The sequence below is a fragment of the Talaromyces marneffei genome, chromosome 4 (assembly GCF_009556855.1).
Source record: "Talaromyces marneffei chromosome 4, complete sequence".
NCBI lineage: Eukaryota > Fungi > Ascomycota > Eurotiomycetes > Eurotiales > Trichocomaceae > Talaromyces > Talaromyces marneffei.
In genome coordinates, this window is record NC_072351.1 from 3,340,813 (window position 1) to 3,367,002 (window position 26,190).

General features: G+C 46.8%; 9 protein-coding genes across 9 annotated transcripts; 3 read left to right on the plus strand and 6 right to left on the minus strand.

The window, feature by feature from the left end:
- Positions 1-190: 190 nt before the first annotated feature.
- Positions 191-2,053, minus strand: EYB26_006240 (uncharacterized protein; the record flags this gene model as incomplete). The annotated part of the gene is made up of 7 exons (XM_054265516.1): positions 191-501; positions 566-1,059; positions 1,113-1,588; positions 1,645-1,680; positions 1,737-1,756; positions 1,816-1,900; positions 1,952-2,053. 7 exons carry the CDS (start codon positions 2,051-2,053, stop codon positions 191-193), a joined length of 1,524 nt encoding a protein of 507 aa, XP_054121491.1.
- A 1,204-nt stretch (positions 2,054-3,257) lies between these two features.
- EYB26_006241 (uncharacterized protein) lies at positions 3,258-4,708 on the minus strand (the record flags this gene model as incomplete). The annotated part of the gene is made up of 3 exons (XM_054265517.1): positions 3,258-4,382; positions 4,450-4,615; positions 4,671-4,708. 3 exons carry the CDS (start codon positions 4,706-4,708, stop codon positions 3,258-3,260), a joined length of 1,329 nt encoding a protein of 442 aa, XP_054121492.1.
- A 749-nt stretch (positions 4,709-5,457) lies between these two features.
- On the minus strand, positions 5,458-7,736 carry EYB26_006242 (uncharacterized protein; the record flags this gene model as incomplete). The annotated part of the gene is made up of 2 exons (XM_054265518.1): positions 5,458-7,505; positions 7,601-7,736. The coding sequence occupies 2 exons, from the start codon at positions 7,734-7,736 to the stop codon at positions 5,458-5,460; spliced, it is 2,184 nt and encodes a 727-aa protein (XP_054121493.1).
- A 1,209-nt stretch (positions 7,737-8,945) lies between these two features.
- EYB26_006243 (uncharacterized protein) lies at positions 8,946-11,321 on the minus strand (the record flags this gene model as incomplete). Its single annotated transcript, XM_054265519.1, has 5 exons — positions 8,946-9,335; positions 9,389-10,842; positions 10,906-11,071; positions 11,126-11,190; positions 11,318-11,321. The coding sequence occupies 5 exons, from the start codon at positions 11,319-11,321 to the stop codon at positions 8,946-8,948; spliced, it is 2,079 nt and encodes a 692-aa protein (XP_054121494.1).
- Positions 11,322-17,110: 5,789 nt separating this feature from the next.
- On the minus strand, positions 17,111-18,280 carry EYB26_006244 (uncharacterized protein; the record flags this gene model as incomplete). Its single annotated transcript, XM_054265520.1, has 2 exons — positions 17,111-17,410; positions 17,474-18,280. The coding sequence occupies 2 exons, from the start codon at positions 18,278-18,280 to the stop codon at positions 17,111-17,113; spliced, it is 1,107 nt and encodes a 368-aa protein (XP_054121495.1).
- A 785-nt stretch (positions 18,281-19,065) lies between these two features.
- EYB26_006245 (uncharacterized protein) lies at positions 19,066-20,418 on the plus strand (the record flags this gene model as incomplete). Its single annotated transcript, XM_054265521.1, has 1 exon — positions 19,066-20,418. The coding sequence occupies one exon, from the start codon at positions 19,066-19,068 to the stop codon at positions 20,416-20,418; it is 1,353 nt and encodes a 450-aa protein (XP_054121496.1).
- Positions 20,419-20,720: 302 nt separating this feature from the next.
- On the plus strand, positions 20,721-21,638 carry EYB26_006246 (uncharacterized protein; the record flags this gene model as incomplete). The annotated part of the gene is made up of 1 exon (XM_054265522.1): positions 20,721-21,638. The coding sequence occupies one exon, from the start codon at positions 20,721-20,723 to the stop codon at positions 21,636-21,638; it is 918 nt and encodes a 305-aa protein (XP_054121497.1).
- Positions 21,639-21,870: 232 nt separating this feature from the next.
- EYB26_006247 (uncharacterized protein) lies at positions 21,871-23,569 on the minus strand (the record flags this gene model as incomplete). The annotated part of the gene is made up of 3 exons (XM_054265523.1): positions 21,871-22,040; positions 22,105-23,334; positions 23,401-23,569. 3 exons carry the CDS (start codon positions 23,567-23,569, stop codon positions 21,871-21,873), a joined length of 1,569 nt encoding a protein of 522 aa, XP_054121498.1.
- Positions 23,570-24,954: 1,385 nt separating this feature from the next.
- EYB26_006248 (uncharacterized protein) lies at positions 24,955-25,809 on the plus strand (the record flags this gene model as incomplete). Its single annotated transcript, XM_054265524.1, has 1 exon — positions 24,955-25,809. The coding sequence occupies one exon, from the start codon at positions 24,955-24,957 to the stop codon at positions 25,807-25,809; it is 855 nt and encodes a 284-aa protein (XP_054121499.1).
- Positions 25,810-26,190: the final 381 nt, after the last annotated feature.

The following is a 26,190-nucleotide window of genomic DNA, read 5'->3' on the forward strand; positions in this document are numbered from 1 at the left end:
CAATCACAAGAATGTGTAGTATCTATGTACTGCCAGCTCACATTTCTATTATTCACCAATATACATGATATGATGATGTATACCATACAACTAGCCTTGAAACTGAAAGAAAAGCGTAAACGATATTTAAAAAAAGAGCTACAATTGCACAGTTGCAAAGATCAAGGGAGGGGAGCAACAAAAAAAAGAACTAGATCAAACTCTCACTCTGTTGCTGAGGCTCCGAATTATCCCTCGTATCCTTGTTACCAGCCTTAGAAGCACGGCCGGCCTTTCCGGAACGAGCATAAAACTCGTCGAGAATTTTCTTGGGGATACGGTTCAGCAAATCCTTAGGGTAGATACGCAACAGGTTCCAGGCAATATCGAGCGATTCGTCGATTGAGCGGGACTCGTAGGCGGATTGGGAGATGAAGGTTCGTTCGAATTTTTCGAGGAATTCGAGGGAGAGTTTGTCCTCGGCTGAGAGGGCCTCTTCACCGACGACGGCTTTCATGGCGGCTGTCATAGTCAAGATATATTAGCATGAACCTTTTTTTTTGGGGAGAGAGGGATGGGGGCATACCGGCATCTCGTCCAATGGCGTATTTGGCGTACAGCTGATTGGATACATCACCGTGATCCTTGCGGGTACGACCCTCACCAATAGCCGACTTCATCAAACGCGAGAGTGATGGCAAGACGTTAATAGGAGGGTAGATACCTCTGTTGTCAAGTTGACGATCGATAAAGATCTGACCCTCGGTAATATAGCCCGTCAAGTCAGGAATAGGGTGAGTAATGTCGTCATTAGGCATGGTCAAGATAGGGATTTGAGTGATGGATCCGTTACGACCCTCCACACGACCGGCACGCTCGTAGATGGTCGACAAGTCAGTGTACATGTAACCGGGATAACCACGTCGACCGGGCACTTCTTCTCGTGCAGCAGAGACCTCACGCAGAGCGTCACAGTAGGCTGAAAGATCAGTCAAGATGACCAGCACGTGCTTCTCGAGCTGGTAGGCATAGTATTCGGCCGTTGTCAACGCAAGACGGGGTGTAATAATACGTTCAATCCTATATCAGTCAGCAATATTCCGACATCATACACCTCCAAAACATGGACGTACGTAGGGTCGTTAGCCAAGTTAAGGAACAAAGTAACACGCTCCATACTACCATTCTCCTCAAAGTCGCGCGTAAAGAACCGAGCAGTCTCCATATTGACACCCATAGCGGCAAAAACAATCGAAAAGTTATCCTCATGACCATCGTGCACATCCTTGGTGGGTTTCACCAAACCAGCCTGACGACAAATCTGAGCCGCAATCTCGTTGTGTGGAAGACCAGACGCGGAGAAAATGGGAATCTTTTGTCCTCGAGCAATAGAGTTCATGGTATCGATGGCAGAGATACCGGTGGAAATCATTTCTTCGGGGTAGACTCGGGAGTAGGGGTTAATGGGACTGCCGTTGATGTCGAGGTAGTCTTCTGCGAGCACCTTGGGACCTTTGTCGATTGCTCGACCAGAGCCGTCAAAGACTCGACCCAGCATGTCTTCGGAGACGCCGAGCTTCAGGCTGTGTCCTGTGAATTCGACTTTTGTCTATGACCGTCAGCTCCTCGTATCCCTAACAGTATTGATGACTGCGTAAGACGTACCCTCTTCACATCGATACCGGAGGTGCCTTCAAAAACCTGATTATCTACGTGTTAGTCGAACCCACGAGTTCTGCGATGATAGTCTTTCGCACCTGAACAATAGCTCGGTTGCCTACAAACAACGTCAGTCAACTCGTATCAAAAGAAAAGCATGTGGAAATATAAACGCACCCCTCGCCTCAAGAACCTGACCAGACCTCTCCGTTCCATCAGGCAACGTCAGAGAGACAATCTCATTATATCGCGGAAATTTGACCTGCGCCGTATAAGAATCCCCTCCGTCTGGTTATTTGGAAGCAAAGCATACATTATCCAAGAAAACTAATGGTCCATTCACACCTCCAATGGTATTGTAGCGTATGCGAGGTTTGATGGAGGTCATGCGGGGATCGGTGAACTCGGGAGCCATTATGTATGGTGTTTATACGCTGGGTACCCTGGTCTACAGGATACGGCAGCGATATATCGATGGTAAAAACGACGGAGCGAGTATAGGTGGCCGGTTCAAGTGTGTTGACCTGTACGAGGTGTTATGTCCGGCGTGGATGCGACCGACAGACAGTCATGGAGGTAGGTTGAGAGGATGAGATAGATGGCTGGATAAGTGTGGAGATGGAGCTACACCTCCAAGAGCTCCATTTGTCACATGACCCGCTGGGTCATTGGTCGCCGCCTACAACTATTCTAGTATCTAATAGTTTTAACTTCTATCTATAAACTTCTTTTAGAAAAAATCCTATGTTCACATAACTCTACCATTGTACAGCTTTCGAAATCATTTGTGAGGCTCTCATTAGATGTGGGCTAGGTATCGGGACCGCTAGATACATACCAGAGCCCTAATGATCGCTTCATGGTTAGAATGTTGGTATTTGCCCAAAAAACACCAAAAGCAATGACTATACGGGTATGTATTCATACATGCAATCGAAGTTCTTACCTAGGTATGCTCAACATAATCCGATTTCTACGCATCGATATTCGGGAAGTCCCCATGTCTCCATGTCTTGTGAGCAAGTCCTCCGATTAAAGAAACCGAAATGACTTTGTAAGCCGGGGTATACATTCTCCAGCTTCAGCGGCCAACGAGGACGTGCAAAGGATGCAGAGGGAGCATCTAGCAGCACATCGATTCCTCGTGGTTCAGATACGGCTATTTGAGCTGATGTCAGGCAAGATTGATACACAGCTCTCTACTGTTGATATCGGAATCGGACCTTGGCTGCCGTTCAGCCTCATCTGAATGTAATCAATAGGCACCGTTTACTTGGTCCGTTAGTTTCAATATTGATATCCGAGATCAGAAGCATAGCCCGTGTGCGGCTCCAACTACCCTGATGGTTGGCTCACAATGCTCCCAGATGCCAAAAATGTTAACAGGCGCCGTCTTTAGGGCAGACTTTCAACTTCACGAACAAGGCGTCAGGCGGTGCTGTTTGAGCCCTGTTAGGCATGATATTCCAGGTAATCATGCCTCAGTTTAGGTAGTTATCAGAGCAAAGAATTGGACATTCGTGCTCCTGGCGAGCGTTAATCTATATTGACGCCAGTCCAGAGCACCGACGTCAAACTCTGCCATCCATGGCCGCCGGTATCTTGTAACCTCATGAAACTTAGGAGAACACCCGGACGCATGAATCCGCACTTCCAGTTGCGATGACGCATTGAAACTTAGACTTCGTGGTGCCCTTATTTGTCACTCCATTGGTCGTTTCAACGTCGGTCGTTGCACTTGGACCCCACCGCATGCAAGTCACGAAATGGCTATGTGCGTTATCAATAGTCTTGACCAGTTTCCCTTCCTGAGAGAGATCCCAGCAACGTATCGTTTTATCGTCCGCAACACTGATAAGATGCTTCCCATTTGGGTGGAATACCAGATCTCTTACCCAGTTATCGTGGCCAACAAGAGTTTTGATGAGTCTCCCCCGGGATTCCCAGAGTCTAATGGTTTTATCTCTAGCTCCCGTTGCAATGAATTCGCATGAGCTACTTGGAGCAGGTGGCTTCTTCAGTCCGGCAAGGGTAGCAAGATGTTCATAACTTGTTGGAGGTGCAATAACACAACACTCGATGTAATTCTCGTGACCCAGTAATGCCGATTTTTGCTCTGCTGTTGCAACTTCCCAAACGGTGACTGCTTGATCACGACCCCCTGCTACCAACCATTTGCCGTCAAATGAAGGAGATATATCGCGAATCCAAGCATCACTTGATCTCAGCACTTTCACACAATATCCAGTTGAAACATCCCATATTCGGATTGATGCATCTCTACCGGCAGAAACAAGGAGATTTTCCGTAGATGTTAGAAAGCGAACGGCCGAAACAGAGTGATCGTGGCCAGAAAGCGTTCGAATATTGGCATAACCCTTGCTTGGATCCCAAAGCTTGACTGTGAGATCGCTAGAGCAGGATGCCAGCAGTGTATTCCCTTTTTGCCCGCCGAAATCGAGTCCAGTGACAGCTCTTATATGGCCCTTGAGAGTTCTTTCCAACTCGCCGAGTTCCCAGTCCCAGATCTTGATCGTACAGTCTTCAGAACTGGAAGCAAGCGATGTAAAGATAGGGTGGAATGCGATACATGTAATGGCGTCTCGGTGAGATTCGAACGTACGTGTTGATGCTGGCCCAGGAAGCCAATTATCGGGGTCTTGGCCGCCTTTTGAACGCGACGTTAGGGTGAGAGAAGAGAGTTCTGCTTGGAGACCGGCGACTTTGGATTCTAAATCTAGTATCTGAAGTGCTGATAAGCCATTGTCTTTTGATGGGTTCGCTTTCAAAGAACAAGTAAGGAATCTATGCCTTTTTTTGAAGTCGAGCAATTCCTGTCCACTTTTTCTCCAGCAGCCCTGCATACTTCTTGCAGGTTGCATCATCAAAAGTATCGGGAAGGACGAGCTCTTCGCGTAGAGCAGCAGTACTCTTAGAGGCTTCGAGTGAGGAGAGGTACGCGACCATTGACTTGTGCCTATTTGTGTATTAGTCGCGATCGGTTCGAAGCAAAGCAACTCACAAATACTTACAACTCCTCCGCTTGTCTCGTCGTCAGGATTTGATTCATGATACAGATGCACGGACGCCTTGTTGGTGAACTTGCAAGGAACTTGTTGAGGGAGGAGTGGATGAGGAGCGGGAGTAAATGAATGAAGCTGCAGGTATCCTCGGAGAGCAACAAGAACAAAGCACCAGAAACGGTTAGTTCACTCAACTTATATGTACTCTGTACTCTGTACAGTAGATAAATCTTCAAGTGTCAATTGGCGGAACCCCCAGCCATATATTTCCTACAAAGGAATTCGTAACGGAAAGTTTGAAGCCCAACCAAGGTATTTCCTCCCTTGCTCCAAGCAAATATCGGACCCCGCCAGTAATAATTTTGGTTGTGTATAGTACCTGCCGAGTACCAAAAGCCCAACCAACTCCAGTGAGCATGCCAGTTGAAGGTGTCAATCAGGCAGAGCAACTCCGACGTCTCATACGCCAATCTTGATGGGCTTTGTCAGGCCAGGGGCAGCAAAGCATAAGTGCTGGTAGGAAAGCCAAGAGCAGACATTCTGCTTCAAATGTTGACTACATGGACTGAAGCCCATTATACAGGGAGACAGGGGGGGAAGTATATGCTCTTAATTGAAACTGAATCTCGCTAATACCTAACGGGGTGATAACAAGATATAACTTCTAACAGACACCCGAAACGCCGACCTGGTTTGTTTTTCAAATCGTTCAAAGACAACATCGGCGGTCTGGGTTAAACACGAGATGTATCTTTGACAAACATCAAGAAAGACTTTTCAGCTTCGGATGGTCAATTCAAAACCTCAAATCCCATCCAATCTGAGGACCAAGACGAGGAAGTTCCTCAGCAACACTTTGCACATCCTTGTCGCCTCTACCACTCAGATTCAACACGATGTTCTCACCCTTCTTCATTGTCTTTGCAAGTTCCATGGCTCCAAAGACGGCATGCGACGACTCCAATGCAGGGATAATACCCTCGAGCTGGGTAAGCATCCTGAATCCCTGGAAGGCCTCGGCATCGGTGGCAGCAACGAATTGCGCGCGGGAGCTTTCCTTCCAGTTACTGAGTTCAGGGCCCACAGCAGGGTAATCTAGACCTGCGGAGACGGAGTGGGTGTCTTGGATTTGGCCGTGTTTGTCTTGGAGGACGTATGTGCGCACGCCGTGCAGGACACCCATAGATCCGCCGCTCAAGGTAGCGGCGTGACGACCTGTGTCGACTCCGTCACCACCGGCCTCGACACCAAGCAGCTTGACGCTGGGGTCATTGGAGAAGGGGTAGAACATGCCAACTGCGTTACTTCCTCCACCAACACAAGCGACAACCGCGTCGGGTAATCTTCCAGTGAGCTCCATCATCTGTTCCTTGGTCTCGTCACCAATGACAGATTGGAAGGTACGAACAATAGTGGGGAAAGGATGAGGGCCGATGGCAGATCCGATAATGTAGTGAGTAGTGTCGAGATCAACGACCCAAGCACGCATTGCTTCGTTGACGGCGTCACGAAGAGTCCTGGTACCGGCATCAACAGCGACAACTGATGCGCCCAAAAGTCTGATACGGAAGACGTTCAATGCCTGACGACGCACATCCTCGGCACCCATGTAGATAACACATTCCATACCGAACTTGGCGCAGACAGTTGCAGTTGCGACACCGTGCTGACCGGCACCAGTCTCAGCGATGATGCGCTTCTTTCCTAGTCTTCGGGCAATGAGAACCTGACCAAGGGCATTGTTGATTTTGTGACTTCCAGTATGGTTCAAGTCTTCTCTCTTAAGGTAGATGTTCGCACCACCGACGTGCTCCGTCAAGCGCTCGGCGAGATGCAATTTGCTGGGACGACCCATATAGGGGTAATAAGAACGGAATTCCTCCCAGAACTTGGGATCATTCCTAGCCTCGTTGAATCCTTTCAACAGTTCTGCTAAGCAGTCCATAAGAGATTCTGGAACATACTGTCCACCGAATTCTCCAAAACGGTCAGGCAAAGCAGCTGGATCACCTCCGTTCAGACTCTCAAGCTGGTCAACAAGACTAGGCTGTGCTCCAGCGCCAGGTTCACCCTCGGTAATGACGGCGGTAGGCTGAGAGAAATCCTCTTCCTGCTGTCTAGGCTGCTTCTCGACGACTTCAAGGACTGCCTTGGCGTTGACAATCTTACCCTGAGCATCGCGCTCCAACTTGCGACCAGTGACACTGGTAATATACTCCTCCACTTTTTGCGCCCTTTGACCTTGGGCAGCCTGACCGAGGACTGTGATGATTTGACTTCCAATAACGACACCTTCCGCATTATCCTGAACAGCCAAGAAGTGCTCGCGAGTGCTGACACCGAAACCCAATGCGGCGGGGATGTTTCCGGAGTATTGATGGACTCGTTTCAAAAGATCCGGAAGCCCAGTGCTGAGTGTACCCGTGGCGCCAGTGACACCCATTCGCGAAACAACATAGATAAATGAATCGGCAATCTTGCAAAGAAGCTTCATACGAGAGTCGGATGTAGCGGGCGAAATGAGGGGGACATATGACAATCCAGTCGAAGTACACAAATTCCGGAATCGCACAGCCTCCTCAGGGGGCAAATCCACCATAATGAAACCATTGGCACCTGCCTCCTTTGTGTCTTTTAGCATTTTCTCTTCACCATATTGCAACAACGGGTTGAAGTATCCCATAAACAAAACGGGGGCCTCGAGACCCCGCTTTCGTGCGGTACGGACGATATCCAGAACCATGGGGATTGTGACGCCATTGAGCAGGGCTTGGGTGTTGGCTTTTTGAATTGTTGGACCGTCGGCAATTGGATCTGTGAATGGGAGACCGAGCTCAATTATATCTAATCATTCATGAAAGTCGCCAGTCAGCTAATGTCTTTTTTTTTTTTTTTCTCTCTTTCTTTGCGCACTGTGACGAAAGAAGGCAAAAACTCACCAGCTCCTCCATTCTCCAATCCCAATAGAATATCAACCGTCTCCTCAACAGTCGGATATCCAGCTGTGACATAGGTGACTAGAGCAGCGCGTTTCTCTTGCTTGCATTTCGCAAACGTCGCTTTGATAGCTTCCATTTTGGATGAAATTTGTTGGTTTTGCCCCGCGCCGTGGCAAAGATCAATTGAAGCGGGAAAAAGGGGGACGAAAACAGGAAAGGATGAGAGAATAGAATGCAGGAGTTAGTCGAGTGTCTCTACTCCAGAAAACAAAGTCAATTGGTTGGTATGATGAGTTGCACACAGGAGACGAGGTTGAGGTTAGTTATACGTAGAATTAATTGGTGGTCTCCGATAAGCGGATGGTGAGTCACTGCTGTACCTAAGGGACGGAGACTGACTCACCAGAATTAATTGGCCGGTACGGAGCAACCCCACGATGCGATAAGTCATGTGATGATAAGATACTTTATTTCTGCTCATGTAGTTCCAAGGACAAGTACGTACTCCGTTCCGGTACAGTATCACACAATATACGAGGATAAGAGTAGTATCTAAAGTGATTAAATGGATAGAATCACCAGACATAGCTAGGATTCGACACTCAACTAAGTACAAGATTCGACCAAAACCCAATAGCTTGCAATATTGGAAATGCCTATGCATTCCATTGCCCAAATCCCTGCAGTAATATATACACATAAACAGACAGAATCAACCCATCCCAGACTCAACACAAGAACAACCAACAACCGAAACGGATGAACCAATGTCAAAGAACTGAGAACAAAATAACAAAACGCCTGGCCAGGATGCAAGGTATAGAAGGAGTGGCTTCGATAGCACGTCCACGCTAAGTTGAAACATAAACAAGGTAAAAGGAATGATCGCTGATGCACCCGATGTGTCTAAACAGGAAATCCAAAAAAAAAAAAAATCAAACACGCTCAAAAACAAGAACATTAACTCTTTCATCGGGGCATGCATTATGAGTCATGAAAGGAGTGGCATGATTCATCATTGAAAAGCAACAAAAACAGTGGAATAGGAGTCGCCATATTCCGGGTATCACATAATAAAGGAGAGGACGAGCAAACGCTTCGCTTCGGAATGTATCAAGGAATGACTGAAGGAAATTCGTAGAATCTCGGAAAACATTAACACATTATCGTGTCGGTGTGTCAAGGAATGACTTTAAACGGTGGACGTGAAGTTGGATGGTTGCAGGCCAGTGCAAGAGCAAAAAAAAGACAAAAAACGATGAACGAAAGCTTGCGAAGAGAAAAAAGAAAAACAAAAAAGGAGCTTCGAAAAATCCAGTGCGAACAACACATGTTGCCAGCTACCTCAGGCCATCGAGTATGGAATATTCATGTAGTTGAAATCCTCGGTCTGGGACGAAGAGGTAAAGTCCCAGGATGGCTGATGCACGAGCGCCTGATCAGATTGAAAAGTTGGCTCGAATTGGAAAGAATGGCCCATGGTAGCAGTGTAACCAGGGTGTGGCCCTGAGTGAGTGACGGCGAAATCAGGGTCGAGACCGGAGGTTACTGGCATAAGTGATGGCGCGAACGTGGCTGAGCTGAAGTTGACTGGGTATGCGCTCGAAGCTGTAGATTCCGCAACCGACTGCGGAGAAGAAGCAGTATGAGACTCAGTCCCAAGATCCGAGCTCATAGAATGACTAGCACTCAATAAGCCGGGAAGTGCTCCGGCAGTGGATGAATAGCTTGCAGACTGGAAAATCAATATTAGCGTCAGAACAAACAAACAACGACGATGAAACTTACATATTTGCCAATGATCTTCTTGAGTGCCAGGGAAAGAATCTTCCAGGGGAAAGCTTTGACATCCTTTTCGATGTTACGAGGCTTGGGGGCAGGGAATCCCATGATGACCTTGAAGAATTCTTCACTATCAGCCTTGGCCTTGGAGACCGTCAAAGGACGGAAGCCCTCCAAGTTGCGACGAATGCGGTTCTTTTCCTCGACAGTGAATCGTACGGCAACCAAGGACTCTAGAAGATAGATTGTATCCACACTAGTGACGAAGCATTCATCTTTACCCTCCCAATGGATGCAGCTAATGCAGATACTGTTTGGAGTGCGTTCTTCAGGAGTGATTGGCTTGAAGTCAGCATGAATAGTGCTGCCATTCTGGGATCGCGTGAATTGAACCAGACGACGCTTTGCGGCTTTCTCTTGAGCAGTCCAGCCAACTGCCATGGAGTCAAGATCTCCGTTCAATTCCAGTACCGCCTTGGTGGGGTACATCGCATATGGATTGAATGGCTGCGATGTACTAAGGCTGTGTCCATGCTGCAAAGTTGAGGTACGGATCAAGGTTGGGTTCTGCGATTGAGAGACTGACATATTGACAGACGATGGGGCATGGACAACAGACAAATCAGTAACAGACACTGAAGGGCTCCAAGCAGAAATCATTGGAGAGGAGGCTTGAACAGGCTGAAGACTGGTCGACGGAGTAGCGTAACCACCCAACGGCAGACGAGGAGAGTTTTCCATTTCATACTGAGTAGGATAGACGCTCCTAGTCACGGGAGTCTGCACGAATTGAGTGTAAGAGGCTGAACGTGCATGCGTGGGGAGTTCAACTGCAGCTTTAGTATCGAATTCATGGGCCGAGTGGCGCTTCGCTGGACGATAGCTTGCATTCTCAGGGAAAGTCGAGAGGCTTCTCTTCCTTGAGTCATCGACGGGGGCTTGCAAGTACTGCTCGTAGGAAAAGGTTCCGACTTGAAGCACAAGAGGGCCACCCGCGGCAGGAACATCAATGACGAGCTGCAAAAGGACATCGAATGAAGGGGACATGGTCAAGGAGAAGTTTGGCGCTTGGACAGTGAAGAGATAGCCGAATTGTGCGTTGTGGTTGTCAATCATGGTGACGTTGCACTCGCATTGGCGGGATCCAAACGAGATGAAGACGGCGCGAGCTGTCGAGTGCAAGTCGAATGGCGAGATCACCCGAACTGCGATATGGGTACCTTCCGAGCCTCTCTGGGGAACAAACGAGACAATCTCTGGAGAAGAGTTGATAGGGGTATCGAAGCCAGGAGACTGGGCATCATCGAAAGATCCAGAGGCTGCGTACCCTTGAGATGGGACGTAATGCAGACTATCTGTATCTGGGCTACCCAAATCCTCCTGAGAGGTTGCGTACATGGTGTTCATGAAAGGCAGTTGGCCGTAGTTTGAAGGGAACGAGTTTTCCTGCATAGAAGGTCCTTAATCATTGAAATCAACAATCGTTAGCCAGCGTACACTAAAATCATCGTGACAGAACTCACCTTCTAGACCATTGTGCGGTGGTTTCTGAAAGCTAGACATCGACAACTCGAGATCCGATTTTGCCAGGAGGCTGTCAGAGTAAGCGCCGGCAAAGCAAGATTCTTCCAAGTCCGAATAGTCGGCAGACTCGTCAAATATCAGCGGAGTCTGGAAGTCGGTGTTGACCTATGTATCGTCAGGAGATCACTCAAATAATGTGTTATTGCATGTTATACTTACTTGAAAACTGGGAACAGTTGAGGAAGCCAGTTTGACTGTGTTGCAGCACGTGCAACGAGGCTTAACTGTTTGAAAAAAACGAAGCGAGCGACAGAAAATACGGTTTGGAGCGACGGTTCCGATATTCAAAAGCGAGTGGCAGAGACAAAGATGGTCTCTAAATTTCAGCGAATAGTTTGAAGGGTCAAAGACGCATTCAGATTATCAAATGGTACGTAATCGTGGTAGGCGCTTGTTGTAGCGTCAAATATCGCCTCGTTCACTAATATCAGCAGGACACGGATTATTGCATCGAGACAATACTAGAGTGACTGGTCTATATGGTGATTAGCAGTTGTTCATAAAGTGATGGCACCAGACACTTTAACTGGGTGAACGCCATAAGAAAGGTTAAGTAGGAGAACGCCAGGCGTGAAGCCTGTGTTCTGAAGCAAGGAGAAGAGGAGGAAGAATGGCTGGGAGAGGGGATGCAAGGCGAGTAAAGGCAAAGGAGACCAACCCTAAATGTTTAAGGAATCCTCTTTAAATTGATAATTGCGTGAAAAGGTCGATGCTGTCGGTGGGCAGGAGCGGGGGATATTTGATAGTATAGTTTAGAAGTAGGGCTTCTGATTGACTCAGGGTTCCTGTGATTGCGTACTCGCGATGAATATCGTGATTGTTCTTTTAAAGTCGTTCCAAATCGTTCTCCTCTGTATTCTCTGCTTTCGTGCGATATAATTGTTTTTTGTTTCTTTTCTCGATTTTCGATATTAATGATTATGTGGATCAGGCGAAATGTATATCAATCGACGATCCCGTTAGAGTTTCTTTCTTTCCTTGGACACACAGCGTCCAGTAGTAGCGAATGTAACAAATACTTCTGGCAAATAGCGAGCGTGGTAGCGAGTGTGGGTAAACAACAATAAGGACAAGAGATTTTTTTTCTTCTTTGTTATTATTCTTCACGTCATTTAGAGATGGATGTTTGATATATGATCGGGAGGGAAGAGGAAGAGGAACAACAGGAGGAGTGAGAAGGCGGGCTCGGCAAGGGCATATAAGGAAGGCAAGCGGGTTGTATGATACGACGGTAAAGGAGGACAGCGTAACTTACGTACAAGTTTTACGAGATACCAGGGCACTAAGAATTAGTGGGCTGACAGGGATGCGGAGTGGGTAGTGATTGGAGCGGGGATGGTGAAGGAACACTGTAACGTATTTGGCGTATGTAAGAACGAGTAACCATACTCCGTAAACATAACTTTTCAGGCGGTGTTTTAGCGTGGCAGCGGTCTACTGGCAACCAACACATACTACATACTAATAGTTCTCTGGATTGGGAGCTGCAAGTGTTGGGAAGACGGAATGCTGGACATGCAGACTCAGCTGTTACTCCAAGTTGCGTGACTGATCGATGGAATAAATCGATCCCCACGGACAGTGTAGTGTACCTATCAGATAAGGCCTCCAATGGCCGAAGACGTCAGGCGAGAGATGGAAGGAAAGTTGAACTCCGGAGAAGAACAACATTACATGGATCGACCCAATCACACTACGTGGAAGTTGGCCGTCTCTAAAGCCATCTAAAGCCATCTCTCTCTCTTGGGTCGGCACGAGATCTGCCCGTATCGCTACGATTACATAGTACGTACAGTTACTCCGTACTCTTATCACTACATACGTCCTATGTACTACTGAGTACGAGCAAGTTACCAGGCTGTTAGTTACAGTGGGACCCGGAGCGCTGCCTGTAACGGCCCTAGTCCCAGGCAGGAAAGATTCCAGCACAGCCAGCCTCCACAGAGTCCACACGAGCCAACTACATCATCATCATCATCGTCACATCTCCCGTGGTCTACAGTCTTAATAACTCATGCACCCCATTGTTACCGTGGTTTGATTGAGTGTTTATTGGCAGACTATTTCAAGCTTGAGGGAAAAAAAAAGAAAGAAATGAATCCGGCGCTCCAGTGAATATTTGGTTGTCATCCGGGTAATCGTGTGCCGAGTGACTGAACGAATGGGGCGAGCATTTGATCAACTGTCAGGCCCCGACGGTTATTTCGCCCTTTCGGCGATAGTCATAGTACCCGGTCCGTAAGTCAGGGCCATCAAAGCCGGCATCTGCTTCTGTTAATACATAGCAGCCATCTGAGATCAGATGAAACGTAGTTTTAGGCTAGTCCGTCCAAAAAAAGATTGAAGTTATGCAGCTAGTAGAGACAGACAAAAAAGAAAGACAGACTTGTACAAAGTAAGCTGGACGAGAAAGCCATGAACCTAAAATTCAAGATCCGAACTTTGATTCCAACCCCAGCAAGCCACATATCTCCTAAGACAGATGGGATTAGAAGACGGGCCCCAAACAATACGATGAGGCTGCTATCATTTCCCAAACGTCAGCTACGAGACACTCGGTGTATCGCGAGGAGTGCACGGAGTACTGAGCACAAAGTCAACACGGAGCAGTCTTCTAGTTGGGATAAGTTGCGATGCCAAGGAGAAGCAGGACACTTTTCGTGTGCGGGTGAGGCCGTATTGTCCTAATACACACGGAATATGGGTGGGGGGTTAAACCCATTCTGGAGATAATGGCGCAACGCAACACGGGGAATCGGTCTAGGTTATTCTTGGACTAGAAAACCGGTACTAGCGTTCCAGATAAGTACTATGTATAGCTCAGCATCCGTGTTGCTAACCCCTTTGGGTCGCTGTGTATGTATCTGGATGCTGGGAAGTTTTCTTGAGCGGCCGGAGTGACTTGAAAGCGACCAATCACGGTCGGATCCGATTCCTGGGTTTCGTGACGGCACTGCATGACATGATGAAGGCTTTGCATATATGCTCATCACACAGCCCTTTGGCTAGGGAGCCTACGTAGTATTATTAGGGCATTTCTTGAAAAGAGCCGGACCTGGTATCCCTGCAACATGCTGGGTAGCGTCAGTTGTTAGATTGGCACTACACACGTAGTACTATTAGTTGCCTCCTAGTTAGTAGTACAGCATCGGTATGTTAGGATGACCATTAAGATCAATCCTGTTCCGTCTGTTTCCTCGTAGTATGAACTTGGCCCGAGGGCTGAAGTCACAATCCGCAAACTTCGAACGATGGAGATAATTCGGTAAATGCGCTGTGGCCTAATGATTAATCCCCAAGGAGAGGCGACTATGACCTAATGGACAAGTCACCATGCGCGATTTGCTTCGCAGTCAAAATGTCGCATTGTTCGAACAATGGTAATTGGATTTCTCAAGGGAGGGGGGGAGGGGGGGAGGGGGGGGAGAGAATAAAAAAAATAAGTGAGGGAATAAAGAAGACAAAAAAAAGAACACCTCGGAACAGTCGCAACGACGAATCAAAATCAATGATCTCATCAATCTCGTTCGAACTTTGTTTACATCGATGTTTGCTGAATTGCCGGAGACTCCTGCCCAGAGCCAAGTCCCTACACGACGACAGCATTTGCGAATTTGGGAATAGACTAAACTCATCTGAGCAAGGAGCGAGTAACGCGCTAACCAATTCAAGGCTCAACAACTTACTTCGTACTAACACGTTAACAACCAACCACGGAGCACTAACGTACTTTAGGGTAACTACGGTTAACTTAGGTAATTAACAATCCATTAGTTAGTTAGTTAGTTACAGAGCATTACAGACTCCCAGCGTAGTTACGTGTTCTCCACCAGTGGTTGTTCGGTGTCCATACGGATGAAAGGGAAGAATACGTACGGAGTTGGGAAACATTACGTACTCTGTACAATGGGGTACGTAGTTAGTTATGCACCAGCCACTTACTCCGTTACTTCAAGGTGGACGAATCATGTGATATGATTGACCATTGATTTTTCGGATCTTTTGGAAGCGGTATTAGACTACGTGTACAGAAGGGACGGGACTTCCAATCATGAATGGAACCATGATCGTGTCTTTGATGTCAACCCTCTTGGCATATTGACATGATTATGGGCTCGCTGCTTTTCCATGCGACGCAACATGCAATTTCCATACATACTAAGCAATCGAAATTGTGGCAAGCAATATTGTTGGATGGTCAATCTCCATTAAGCCCTCTGCCGAGAAAGCCAAGTGTCTATAAGCTGCGATTACTGCCGTGTAACTCGTTCGCCTCAAATATGATCGTCGAAAACAGAATATGCACTCCGCTGTAACTGGTTGATCGGAACTCTTCCGATCACACCCTAATACTTAAAAAGCAGTCGCGATCCTTGATTGTTGTGCTTGACGCTAAAGCCAGAGATGGCGGTGAAACATCAAAAGAAAACAACCACCAGAACAGTCAGACAGGTGCGTGCTTTTCCAGTGAAGGCCGTCAAGGATCCAACCTGGTTGGTAGTTAACGATCATACACCGATTGCAGTAGGGACAATCGTCTTAACAAGAAATTAATGGTGTGGCCGCTGTACCATAATTACGCTGTTTACTGTACTACGTATTCATTACAGCGAACAACGGTAAACCGGTATGTATGGATCTTATTTTTAGCATCGGATCCACCATGCATATTGGCTGTCAAATTCCATTGGTTCGCTATTTAACCACGCGAGGGCCATTAGCCGGTTTAGCATTAGCCGAAAGCCCCCTTTAAGTCTAACGTGGAAATAATCAAGGTCTCCGCTCCCCCACTCCCACACATTCACGAAAGGAACTTGAAAAATAACCGATAAAAACAGAATTACATACAACAATACTCCGTCCAGCGGCGTCCAGTCGGAAAAACAAAACAAAACAAGAAAAAAAAAAAAAAAAAAAAAGAGATCAGCAGCCGACGGTTCACACGCTCTTTTTTTCTGTATGAGCTTGATATGTATGCTCGTGTTCCCAATGCTACCTTGCTACTACCCTGCCTTTCAAACCTTGATCCCTTACATTTTTCTCTGTTGCGACCTTGACCTTATCTCGCTTGATGAGCTGGCACAGCGTGAGCAAATCATGGGATCTGATCCGCGTGTGTGCTATTTTTAACCGATTCAAGCTGCATACTCCGTATGCTCATGATGATGAGTCAAGAGCTGATCGTAGACATGGTTATAACCCAGGTTTATTTTGGGATGTGCTGCTGTGATACGTGTACCTAATTGTCGGAATCGCCCAGCTTTTTTGCCGAGCGTTTTTACCCAGCTGTTTCGGTGTTATTCGGGCGCGATATGGCACATCTTTCAGCGCTGATGGTCGGTGGAAGGGGACCCAATATTTCCCAAGTAGGTAATGAAGGGACCGAAAGGCACATCCAATCAGAATCAGAACCTGAACTTCAGGATTCCAATGAACAGTTGCTGCTGTTGTTACACCTACAGCGCTAAATCGAAATCAGCGGTTCATCGTATCAACCATCTATCTCATACGGAGTACTACGGAGTAGACACGAGAATTGAAACAAGATCATAATATTATCGTTCGTTCGTTTGTGTTCGTATTCGAACGTGAATCCCAACCTCGGCTAGTTATAGACTCCAAGGGTCGGTCTTTTGGTTAGTTATGGATCCACCCATATCAAATAGCCAGGGGCCAGTGGCCCAGTGGTCATGACCAAAATCAAGGATCAGAAGCTTAAAAAACCTTCAACTTGGCATTACTTTGATAACCAAAATTCAACCTCTCATTCTCCATAGAAAAATCTTGAAAATATTGGGGCCGTGAAATGCTTGTGAAGTTATTTCGGCGATTCGGTCGTTTAACCACATTGGGAAGCTTTTCACGTTAGGCCACATTGTTGAGTTTCTTTCATCTCTATTTTTCAGAGATTTTTGCCGGAGATTTTTGCTTCTATGAATAGGAGGTGGATTCTTTTGTGATTGTATTTTTTAGAAAGAAAGAAAAAGAAGGGGGAGGGGGGGACAGATATCAATCATAGCATCGCTTTCATGTTTGGATGTTCGATACCCATGTAGGCTACAGTAGTTACAGTAGTAGGTAGGCACTAATTCTCCCGCTAGATAAAAGTGCCTTGCTGCATTGCCTCTCTAAGCACAAACTGGATTACAGCTTGCTATCCCCTGTCGCGTCTCCAAAATGTATCACCAATTTCCCAAATTGCTTCGCAGCATTCATATCATCAAACAGCGTATCAATGCCAGCAATATCATCAAGACTCGTCTTGAGAACTCTCCAAACAACAGGATGTATCTCATTCGACTTGACAAAGTCTACCATGTCTTTGAACTCCTTTCGTGAACCCATCGTTGAGCCTCGTACATCGATGTTTTTGAGAAAGGCTTGTGCTACAAAGTTCATTTTGGGGGAGACCGTCATTCCGTAGACCGATATCACGCCGCCGGTCTGTCGTTTCTGTTAATCGGATTCCAAACTCATGGGTAGGTAGGTAGGTAGTGGATGGCATACCTTGAGTAATCTAACTCCCTTCTCGATGATATCGCCGCCCGCCCCATCAATAATAGCATCAAACGCCAATTTCCCCGGTGGCAATTGAGCAAGTAACTTCTTCTCCCAACCCGCCTCCTTATAATTCACACCACCCTTTGCACCTAGTTCAATAGCCTTATCAATCTTTTCTTGACTAGAACTCGTCACATAAACATCCGCTCCCCTCTGAACCGCAAACTGCAGCGCCATGAGCGCAACACCGCCCCCAATACCAGTAACCAACACAGCAGACCCCTTTGTCGAATTCCTCTCCCCAGCTTTCGTGATAAGTGCCCTCCACGCAGTCAACCCCGTCAATGGGAGCGCAGCAGCTTCAGCATCGGACATGTATGACGGCGCCTCTTCAACCTCAGACTCATCCACAGTCACGTATTCCTGTAACGTGCCTCTACGATCAAACTTTGTACCACCAAAGATTTTGTAGCCAGCTGGATCCTCGGGCCCATCAGGGTGATCTTTCCAGCCCGTTCCAGGGTTGATGATTACGCGTTTGCCTTTCCAGGATTTGTCGTGGACGGTTGGGCCGAGTTCAATGACTGTGCCGACGCCGTCTGCTAGCATGGGCACATCAAATGATAGGCCTGGGTAGAGGTGTTGGCGCAGGAATAAGTCGCGGTGGTTCAGGGCTGCCGCGGAGAGTTTGATGATGAGTTCGCTGCCATTGATTGTTGGTGGGGGTACAGTTCTTTGGACAATGGGATAGTAGACTTGACCTGGTTTGCCTGGTTTGCCGTCGATGGACTGGAGGAATATTGCTTTTGGCATTGTGAGTATTCCTTATATGCGACCGTGATAAAATGCGGCTACTGATTTTGGTTGGTCCGGGGCCTTAAAGAAGTTTTTAATCTTGAAACTCAACGTAGCATCGGGGATCAAAAAACCAGCGGTTGATATAGTAATCAATTCTGGTTCTGGCAACTTTATTTAAACCTTATGGCTCCCTAGGTATGTTGATTGAAGATTGATAATCAATGATTAGATAAGATAGAGAGGTGAAGCTCCCATTCACCTCGGCAACCCCGCATCGCAATGCATTGCCGACTCCAGATTCTTACTGATACGTCGAACGACTATCAAAGTTTATGGGGAACTATATAGATATTGTGAGCAGTTTTCTGGCCATTGATCCATTGCTGATGTGATTAATTGATCTGGTTGGGGTGCCTATTTCAAAAGTTCTGTGATACTCCGCATCCTGGATCACTGTGTATATGAATTTATATAACTTGAGTGCTAGGCAAAATTTAGCTAAGAACACATATATGTATCCATGGATCGTGTCTAGAAACTTTGAAGTCCTAGTTAATACCAATTACTGATCCCAATGCGTAGATGATGTTTATCGATTGGCTAAGTTTGAACCCGGCGTCAATGGCTGCAGGAGACTAATACATCTCGACATGAAGATATATAACAAACCCTAACCCTAACCCACCCGAAATAGCTAGCGCCATTCAGGATTCTTAGCGTCGGCTTCTAAAACAAGTTGATTGTTCAGCGTTTGTCTATATTTCCATCCTAAATCCTCTTCAACAGGCGGCTCAGCCAACATGGAGGTCTTCTTCGTGGATGACCCATCTACTAAACATCGCGAAAAAGCGCGCTCTTTTGTAGCCAAGAATGCGATCAGGAGGCGAGTCAAGGAACAGGAAGCGGCAAAGAATGGTTCCGTCAAATCTACATGGACTGTCGACAGACCCAGAAATAAGCCCAAACACCACGTCAGTCGTGAAGAAACTCCAGAACTGAGCTTGCAACTACTAAGACAGTTACCGGTATCGCTTAGCAATGATGTGGCCATCAACAACAACAACGCGCCCCGGAAAATGAGGGGCATATGGGGTGTGAGCAACACAATCTGCCCAAACCCAGGACAAGCAGCTCATAGCGCATTTCGAACAAGCAATGTCGCACCCTTCATCCAGGCAGCTACCAATATGTTCAACAAGGCCAAATTTGGCAAGTTCAACAGCCCCGAAGAGCAGAATAAACTGCATATCATGGCTCTAACATATCGAGGAGAAGCAATGAAAATAGCCCGACAGCAACTATCTATCACTACGAAGGATTCTGGGCAGGGTACTGACTTGACTCATACCCGTCAACGGGATTTGAGGGCAGAATCTCATTTTCTTATTATTTTACAACTTGTCTTGATGGATTATACCTTCTTTCCGACCCAGGCTCGGGCTCATTTTGCGGCTAGCAGGGAATTTATACGCTCATGGGCGGCTGACTCGCAAGGGACTTCCGATCCTATCAGCAGAATTCCGACTTTTATTCACAATCATTCAATAACCCAGATCGCGGTCGCCTTTGATAATGCGCACCTGGGGCCGGATAGTCTGATTTGGGATCGAAGCGATCTGCCCGAATTGCAAAAGACACTGCAGAGGTTTGTGGCGAGATTGTCAGAGGCTGGTTCCTTGACAACAAACACGATATACAAGCGACGGATTGATCCAGGAAGCTTGATCTGGCAGTGCCTAACGAAAACACCGGGATCTATCCTATACGATCGGGGAAACTATCTTTCAGAGTCTCAAGGGCAAATGGCAGCTATCATGCTCATTTGTTCGATTTTCATGGACTACGACCCTGCTTCGAGTATTCCACAGCAATGTTTGTCTGATCTGGAGAGCGCCATGATCTCTGTCGGTGACGAGGCTCTTGTGAGTGTGCTCAATTTAGCGTGGATGATGGCAGGAGGCATCGGGTTGCCGATTGAGAACCGGCGACAGCGGCTTTACGCAATATCGGGGATGCTATATGTGTTTCGGAGACAGCAACATCCTCTCGACAACGACGCGGACCTATCAAATCGAGTGGACAACCAGTGCGAGTTCACCGAGGACGAAGTGAGGAATGCATGCCTCAACTTCCTTGCTGCAAGTGTGGATTGAGCATGACTCGCATAATATTTAGATTGTGGTGAGATGTACATGGTAATTCCCTCGTGCTGCAGTGCACATGAGGTCGCGGGCTTGGCGTCACAGATATATCGTGAGGCGATCACGGCTAACCTAATTAGGATATCGCCTATTCGGGTTAGATCGTATCCGGGCCAGATCCTCATTTCTGGTGGTTGATTTATCACTAATCAAAAATTTTATAAGCTGTGATCAGTTTGGATGAATTGTAGTTCTTGCCTTTGACATTGCCAGCGCAGCGCTTGCAAGACACAGGCGTCCATCTGAACCTTACCATGTCATCTCTACTCCCCCCTGGCTACAGAAAATTCTCAGAACGAATTCTCATATGGGACCCTCAGCAGAAGATACAGTCAGACCATGAGAGTGACATTTCAAAGAAATCGGAATCGTCGAATTCCATCTCGCCAGACGTCGTATTGATATTTACATGGGCCGATGCACAACAACGCCACTATGTCAAATACATTGAGGGATATCAGAATCTATATCCGAATGCGAAAATCATTCTTACGACGGCGACTACAATAGGAACGTTCTTTGGTGGGCAGAAAGCGGCCCAAACTGTTGTTCATGACATGGTTCATAAGGAACTTGTACCTTTATATCGATCTGGCCTTCAAAGCACTGACTCTCCAACCTCCCGGCCTCGGGTACTTGCACACGCTTTCTCCAATAGTGGAGGTTTGAACCTCGAAGCAACCTGGTCTGTCTGGAAAGAAGTTCATGGCTCAGCTACACCAATTCCACTAACGGCGTTGATCCTCGACTCAACCCCTGGCGGCCTCACATATAAAACCGAATTCAGTAGATGGACAACAGGTGTCTCGCTCGGCATGGCGGGTTTACCCCAACCCCTTCGATGGGTTATCGCAGCGATTATAGTTACATGTCTCATGGTAGTCCCACAAGTCCTTGGAATCGAGATAATGGCTACGCGAGGCCCGAGGGAACTAAACTTGGCACGAAACATTCCGCACGAAACTGCACGACTATATGTATATTCGTCATCGGATAAACTCATCCATTGGAAAGACGTCGAAAAGCATGCAGAAGATGCCAGAAACAAAGGATATGCGAATATCTTATTGGAGCGGTTTGATGGATCATCGCATGTTTCGCATTTGAGGTTGGACCCGTCGAGGTACTGGAACGCTGTGTGGAAGGTTTGGAATGCTGCTTGTAGGACATAATAATGTCCGTGACTGGACCAATGCATGCTGCGAGGAACATACATTAATCATTTAATAGAATTAGAATATATTAGCTTGGCTTGGCCCTGTGTTAAATTGTTCAGTTTCATGTTACGAGTACATTGGCTGTACGAGATCATATCCCGAAACCCGTTTGAGCAGGAGTACTACTCGCATTAAATACGATGTATCCAGCACAGTCATAAAGTCCTTGGCCAGACGGTGAAATCAATTACTCATAGTCCGCTTCATGCAATTTGACCTGAACACCGGTCCCACTCCTATTCTCAATCGCATGATGAAGCCGAATCCTCCCATCACCTTCCTCCACATTCTCCATCTTATCAAAGCGTTGACAGAACCGGACGATTACGTAGCCCGTCTCAGTGAAAGCGAATTGCTCTATATAGTACGTCAGTTAGTCCAATATACACTCAAGAGTTTTAGGAATAGACAGATAACTCACGACCCAAGCATTTCCGATCCCCAGCCCCAAAAGGAATGAACTCCCACCCAGGTTGCTTCTTCGCTTCCCACCTCTCAGGCTTGAACTCCTCAACATCCGGACCCCAAAGATCCTTTCGGTGCTGCATCGCATACGTAGGGATCAGAATCTGCGTACCGGCAGGAATGAACACTTTCCCCTTCCAGTCCTCGCCTCCTCCAACGGGCAATGTTGTATCGCGCAAGGCTACTCGTTCGTTCATAGGGATAACCGTCGCAACGCGCAGGGCTTCTTTCATGACGTGTTGCAAATACGCGCAGTTGCGGAGGATGTTGAAATCAATTTTTGTGCGCGTTGGATGAGCGCCAAAGGTAGCTATCACGATCTCACGCAACTTGGCGTAAACGTCTGGGTGGCGGGCGAGGAAGTAAAAGACCCAGCCCAGGAGAGATCCGGTGGTATCGCGGCCAGCGACAAGGACGTTCAAGGTCTCATTGCGAAGTTCACTCAGGTCTTGCGTATCCTTGGCCAGTTCATCAAGAAGCACAAATCGTTGAGGTTGTTTGGGCTCATCATCGCCAAAGCCAACCCATTTCTGCTGTTGTTTGATTTGCTCAAGTCTCGCCGCGACAATCCCATCAACCCACTTGTGAAGACTATTGAAGGCCTTGCGGAACTTGCTAGTGTTGATTAGCCAGTAAAACTTGTCCAGTTCAATGCGTCGATGAACCGTCATTTTCGCATTATACAAATGTGTCGCCATTTCAATTCCTTCTTGGTTACCCTGTTGCGAATGCACGGATTGACCATACAAGAACTCCGATGCAGTGTCGAGCGTGAAGTTGAAGAAGAGTGGTTGCAGGTCTACCTTGTCGGTCCATTTGGTTACTGCGTCGCTAGGCAATCTTTTCATGAGAGCCTCGACGTGTCTCTGTTCGCGATCAACGTCTGACACAATATCTCGCGCGAACTGTGGTCGGAGTCGTAAGCGAGAATGTTTCCAATTCCAGCCCCGGGTTGTGAAAATTCCCTTGCCTATCATTGGTAGCCAGCTCATTTGGCGGAAGTAGGATATGTCAAAGTCGTTACTCTGCGTCGAGAAGATGGCTCTCATGTTCTCCGGGTCGCGAGTGACGAAGATCTCGTAGTCGAATACGGGCACACGAACTGTGTGGCAGTTGGGGGAGATGCTGTCCATTGTATTCATAATGTACTGAGGGCTCCGGTCTTCGTTCGTAGCTTGTATAGATTCTTGAGCATAACACGTTAGTATCATTAGGGCTCTCAATTCGATGTTTTCTAAGAGGTCAAATGTACCCTTCTTTATAGGCAAACCTATGCTATTCGTCAACGTGAAGACCGGCGGTGGTAGACATCCTAGCTGAGCCTCTTTCTGTCTGACTCGACGCTTTCGAAGTCTGGATTTGATTGTTCTGTAGATGAGAAGTCCGACGACAAATAACGCAAGCAATCTAGACAGATGCATCTTCGAAGAAGTTACGCAGCAGCTGTGCTGATATGAATGGGGTTTGAGTACTAAAAGATAGAGAATTTATAAAATATCTAGGTAAAAGAACTAAAAGTTTGGGGCTATAGACCGAAGACTTATACCTTTCAGGGGGCTCATTCCCGTATATCGATGATTTCAACTAATGCATAGGAAGTATGTAGATAGCCTCTATGGTGGCTCTGAGCCATATATGTAGTAGAGACTCTAGAAAGGTGCTGGAAATAGGGAATGTGAATTTGTTTCCTGCGAGGGGCTTATGCAGGGCTTTCGCTAGTGATGATGATACCAATTAAGGTTCCTGATCAGGGAACACAATGCGAGATTTTCTCCTAGAAACAAGACCTGCTGAATGATGATTAAAACCACTAACTAGGTCTCTAGTTCAATTGTCATGAAGGACCGCTTCATCAAGCAATCTGCTGAGGAGACTTGTCAATGGATTGCGATGTTAAAATTTAGGTATCATCGCATCAAATTGTTCTCACAAGATGGTATGGTAGATTCGTCAACTGTCCTTAACCTCTCATATTTTGATTCAAGACACCAAAGATAAGCCTACAGGACTGAGCAGCTAGTCGATCAGTGACCATCAAGTCATATAACTATATCGCCATCGGAAATGTGACTCGTCATCTCACATGTATCCCTTGGTTCAGGCATCCGAACAGCGTACATGATGCATGGAAAATCTACGTCCCATGCGCTCGGTCCAACTCTCTGTGGGGTATATTCTTCCATTTAAATCTATTTCCTAGTCCAAAAGTCTCGGGTTTGGCCGAGATCTACTCGAGTTATACTAGTTCTAAGAGTGGGTTGGAAATGCTCGACTTCAACGCATTCACGAGATTATCAAGTATCGCGCGGGCTTATTTGAATCGATAAATTTTGTATAATTGGACAAACTGTTTTCGCAAGTCATCAAGACAATAGGACTCACATTCACAGGGGCTCGTATTGACGGGGCTCTCGGACATCTCCTAGCCCTAGCCCTATTACAAGTTCGTCCCAGGGGCATTGACGGCATGCGTAGGCGAACCCCCCTTGGCAAATGACCCATTGTATTAGTTAATAAGACTCCTGTTAACTTAGTTAACTTAACTATTGCCTTGGAGGAGCGTCTATGCTTTTAATCCGAAAAGTTACTTCTGTAAACATGCCCAATGGCAAGGAGAATGTAGTTTGCCGTAACTGGAAGTCTACAGCAATTGATTTTGGCATACCTACAGTGGGATGAAAAAAGTGTTGGCACCCCCCTTATCCGAAATCCCACACCGCCATTGATTCTGCCGACAGAAACGCGTACACATCGCGTCGCATACAGATTTGTATATAACACCTATAATCTATATTTTCGAATCAAAATGGCTCCACGAACACCCCGTACGGCACGTAGGGAACTTGATCCTTGTATGAGGGCTCGTATATGTGAGCTTCATACAGAGGCACATTGGGGTTATAAACGTATACACAAGGTGCACCCAGAGATCCCTATATCGACTATTCGGAACACAATCAAAAAGGAGCAAGAGCGCATAAATCAACGTTCAAAAGCACGTTCTGGAACCCCAGCAAAATTGACAGACGAGGATAAACAGAAGCTTATTGAATTGACGATTCAGAATCCTCATATCAAATATGAGGAGCTTCGGAATGCGGTTGACAACAAAGTTACTATCCGCACTATACAAAACATGTTTCAACAAATCCATAAAAGGAAATGGAAGCAGCGTAAGCGACCTGAGATTCTTCCTCTTAATGCGCAAAAGAGATTGGCCTGGGCTTTAAGATATGAGGCTTACACTCCCCGTGAATGGCAGCGTATTCTTTGGACCGACGAATGCACGGTTGAGCGCGGTAAAGGGGGTCAATTGATATGGACATGGCATTCCCTAACCGAGCAACTCCGGGAGCATGATATACGTGAGATCCGTACTGGGAAAAGCATCAAAAAGATGTTTTGGGGGGGATTCAAATTTGATCAACGGAGTCCATTGGTGCCATTAACCTCGGATGGCTCATCAGCTGGCGGAGGTATTACTGCAACAGTTATAAGGCAGCTTTATATGGAACAGCTTCCAGAGTTACTCGATAATGGGGATATCTTTATGCAGGATAATGCGCCCGTACACCGAGCGCATATCATACGAGATCTGTTACGAGAATTAGGGCTAGATATTATGGAGTGGCCTCCATATTCTCCAGATCTCAATCTGTAATGGAACTCTTGGTGAAGAGCCGGGTGCCAAGGATCGTGAGCAGTAGTAGATATATCAGTTGTACGCTTCCCTTCGGGGGATGATGATTCTTAATGGAGCGTTCTCCACGTTCTTCTTTCTGTTATTAACTAGAGTCTATCTAACTTAGGGGTAAACTATATTAGCTTCGGAATCACTAGTAGTCACGTGATGTCTTAACACAATCCTATCAAGAATATTTGGGCGATTATGAAAACGATCATAATCAATGACCATCCTGAGCTACAAAACGCACCAGATAATGATCAAACGTTATACGCACTTATACAAGCGGCAAAAGAAGCATGGCAATCAATTGAAATACGTGTTTTGAAGAATCTAAGCAACACCATGCCAAATCGT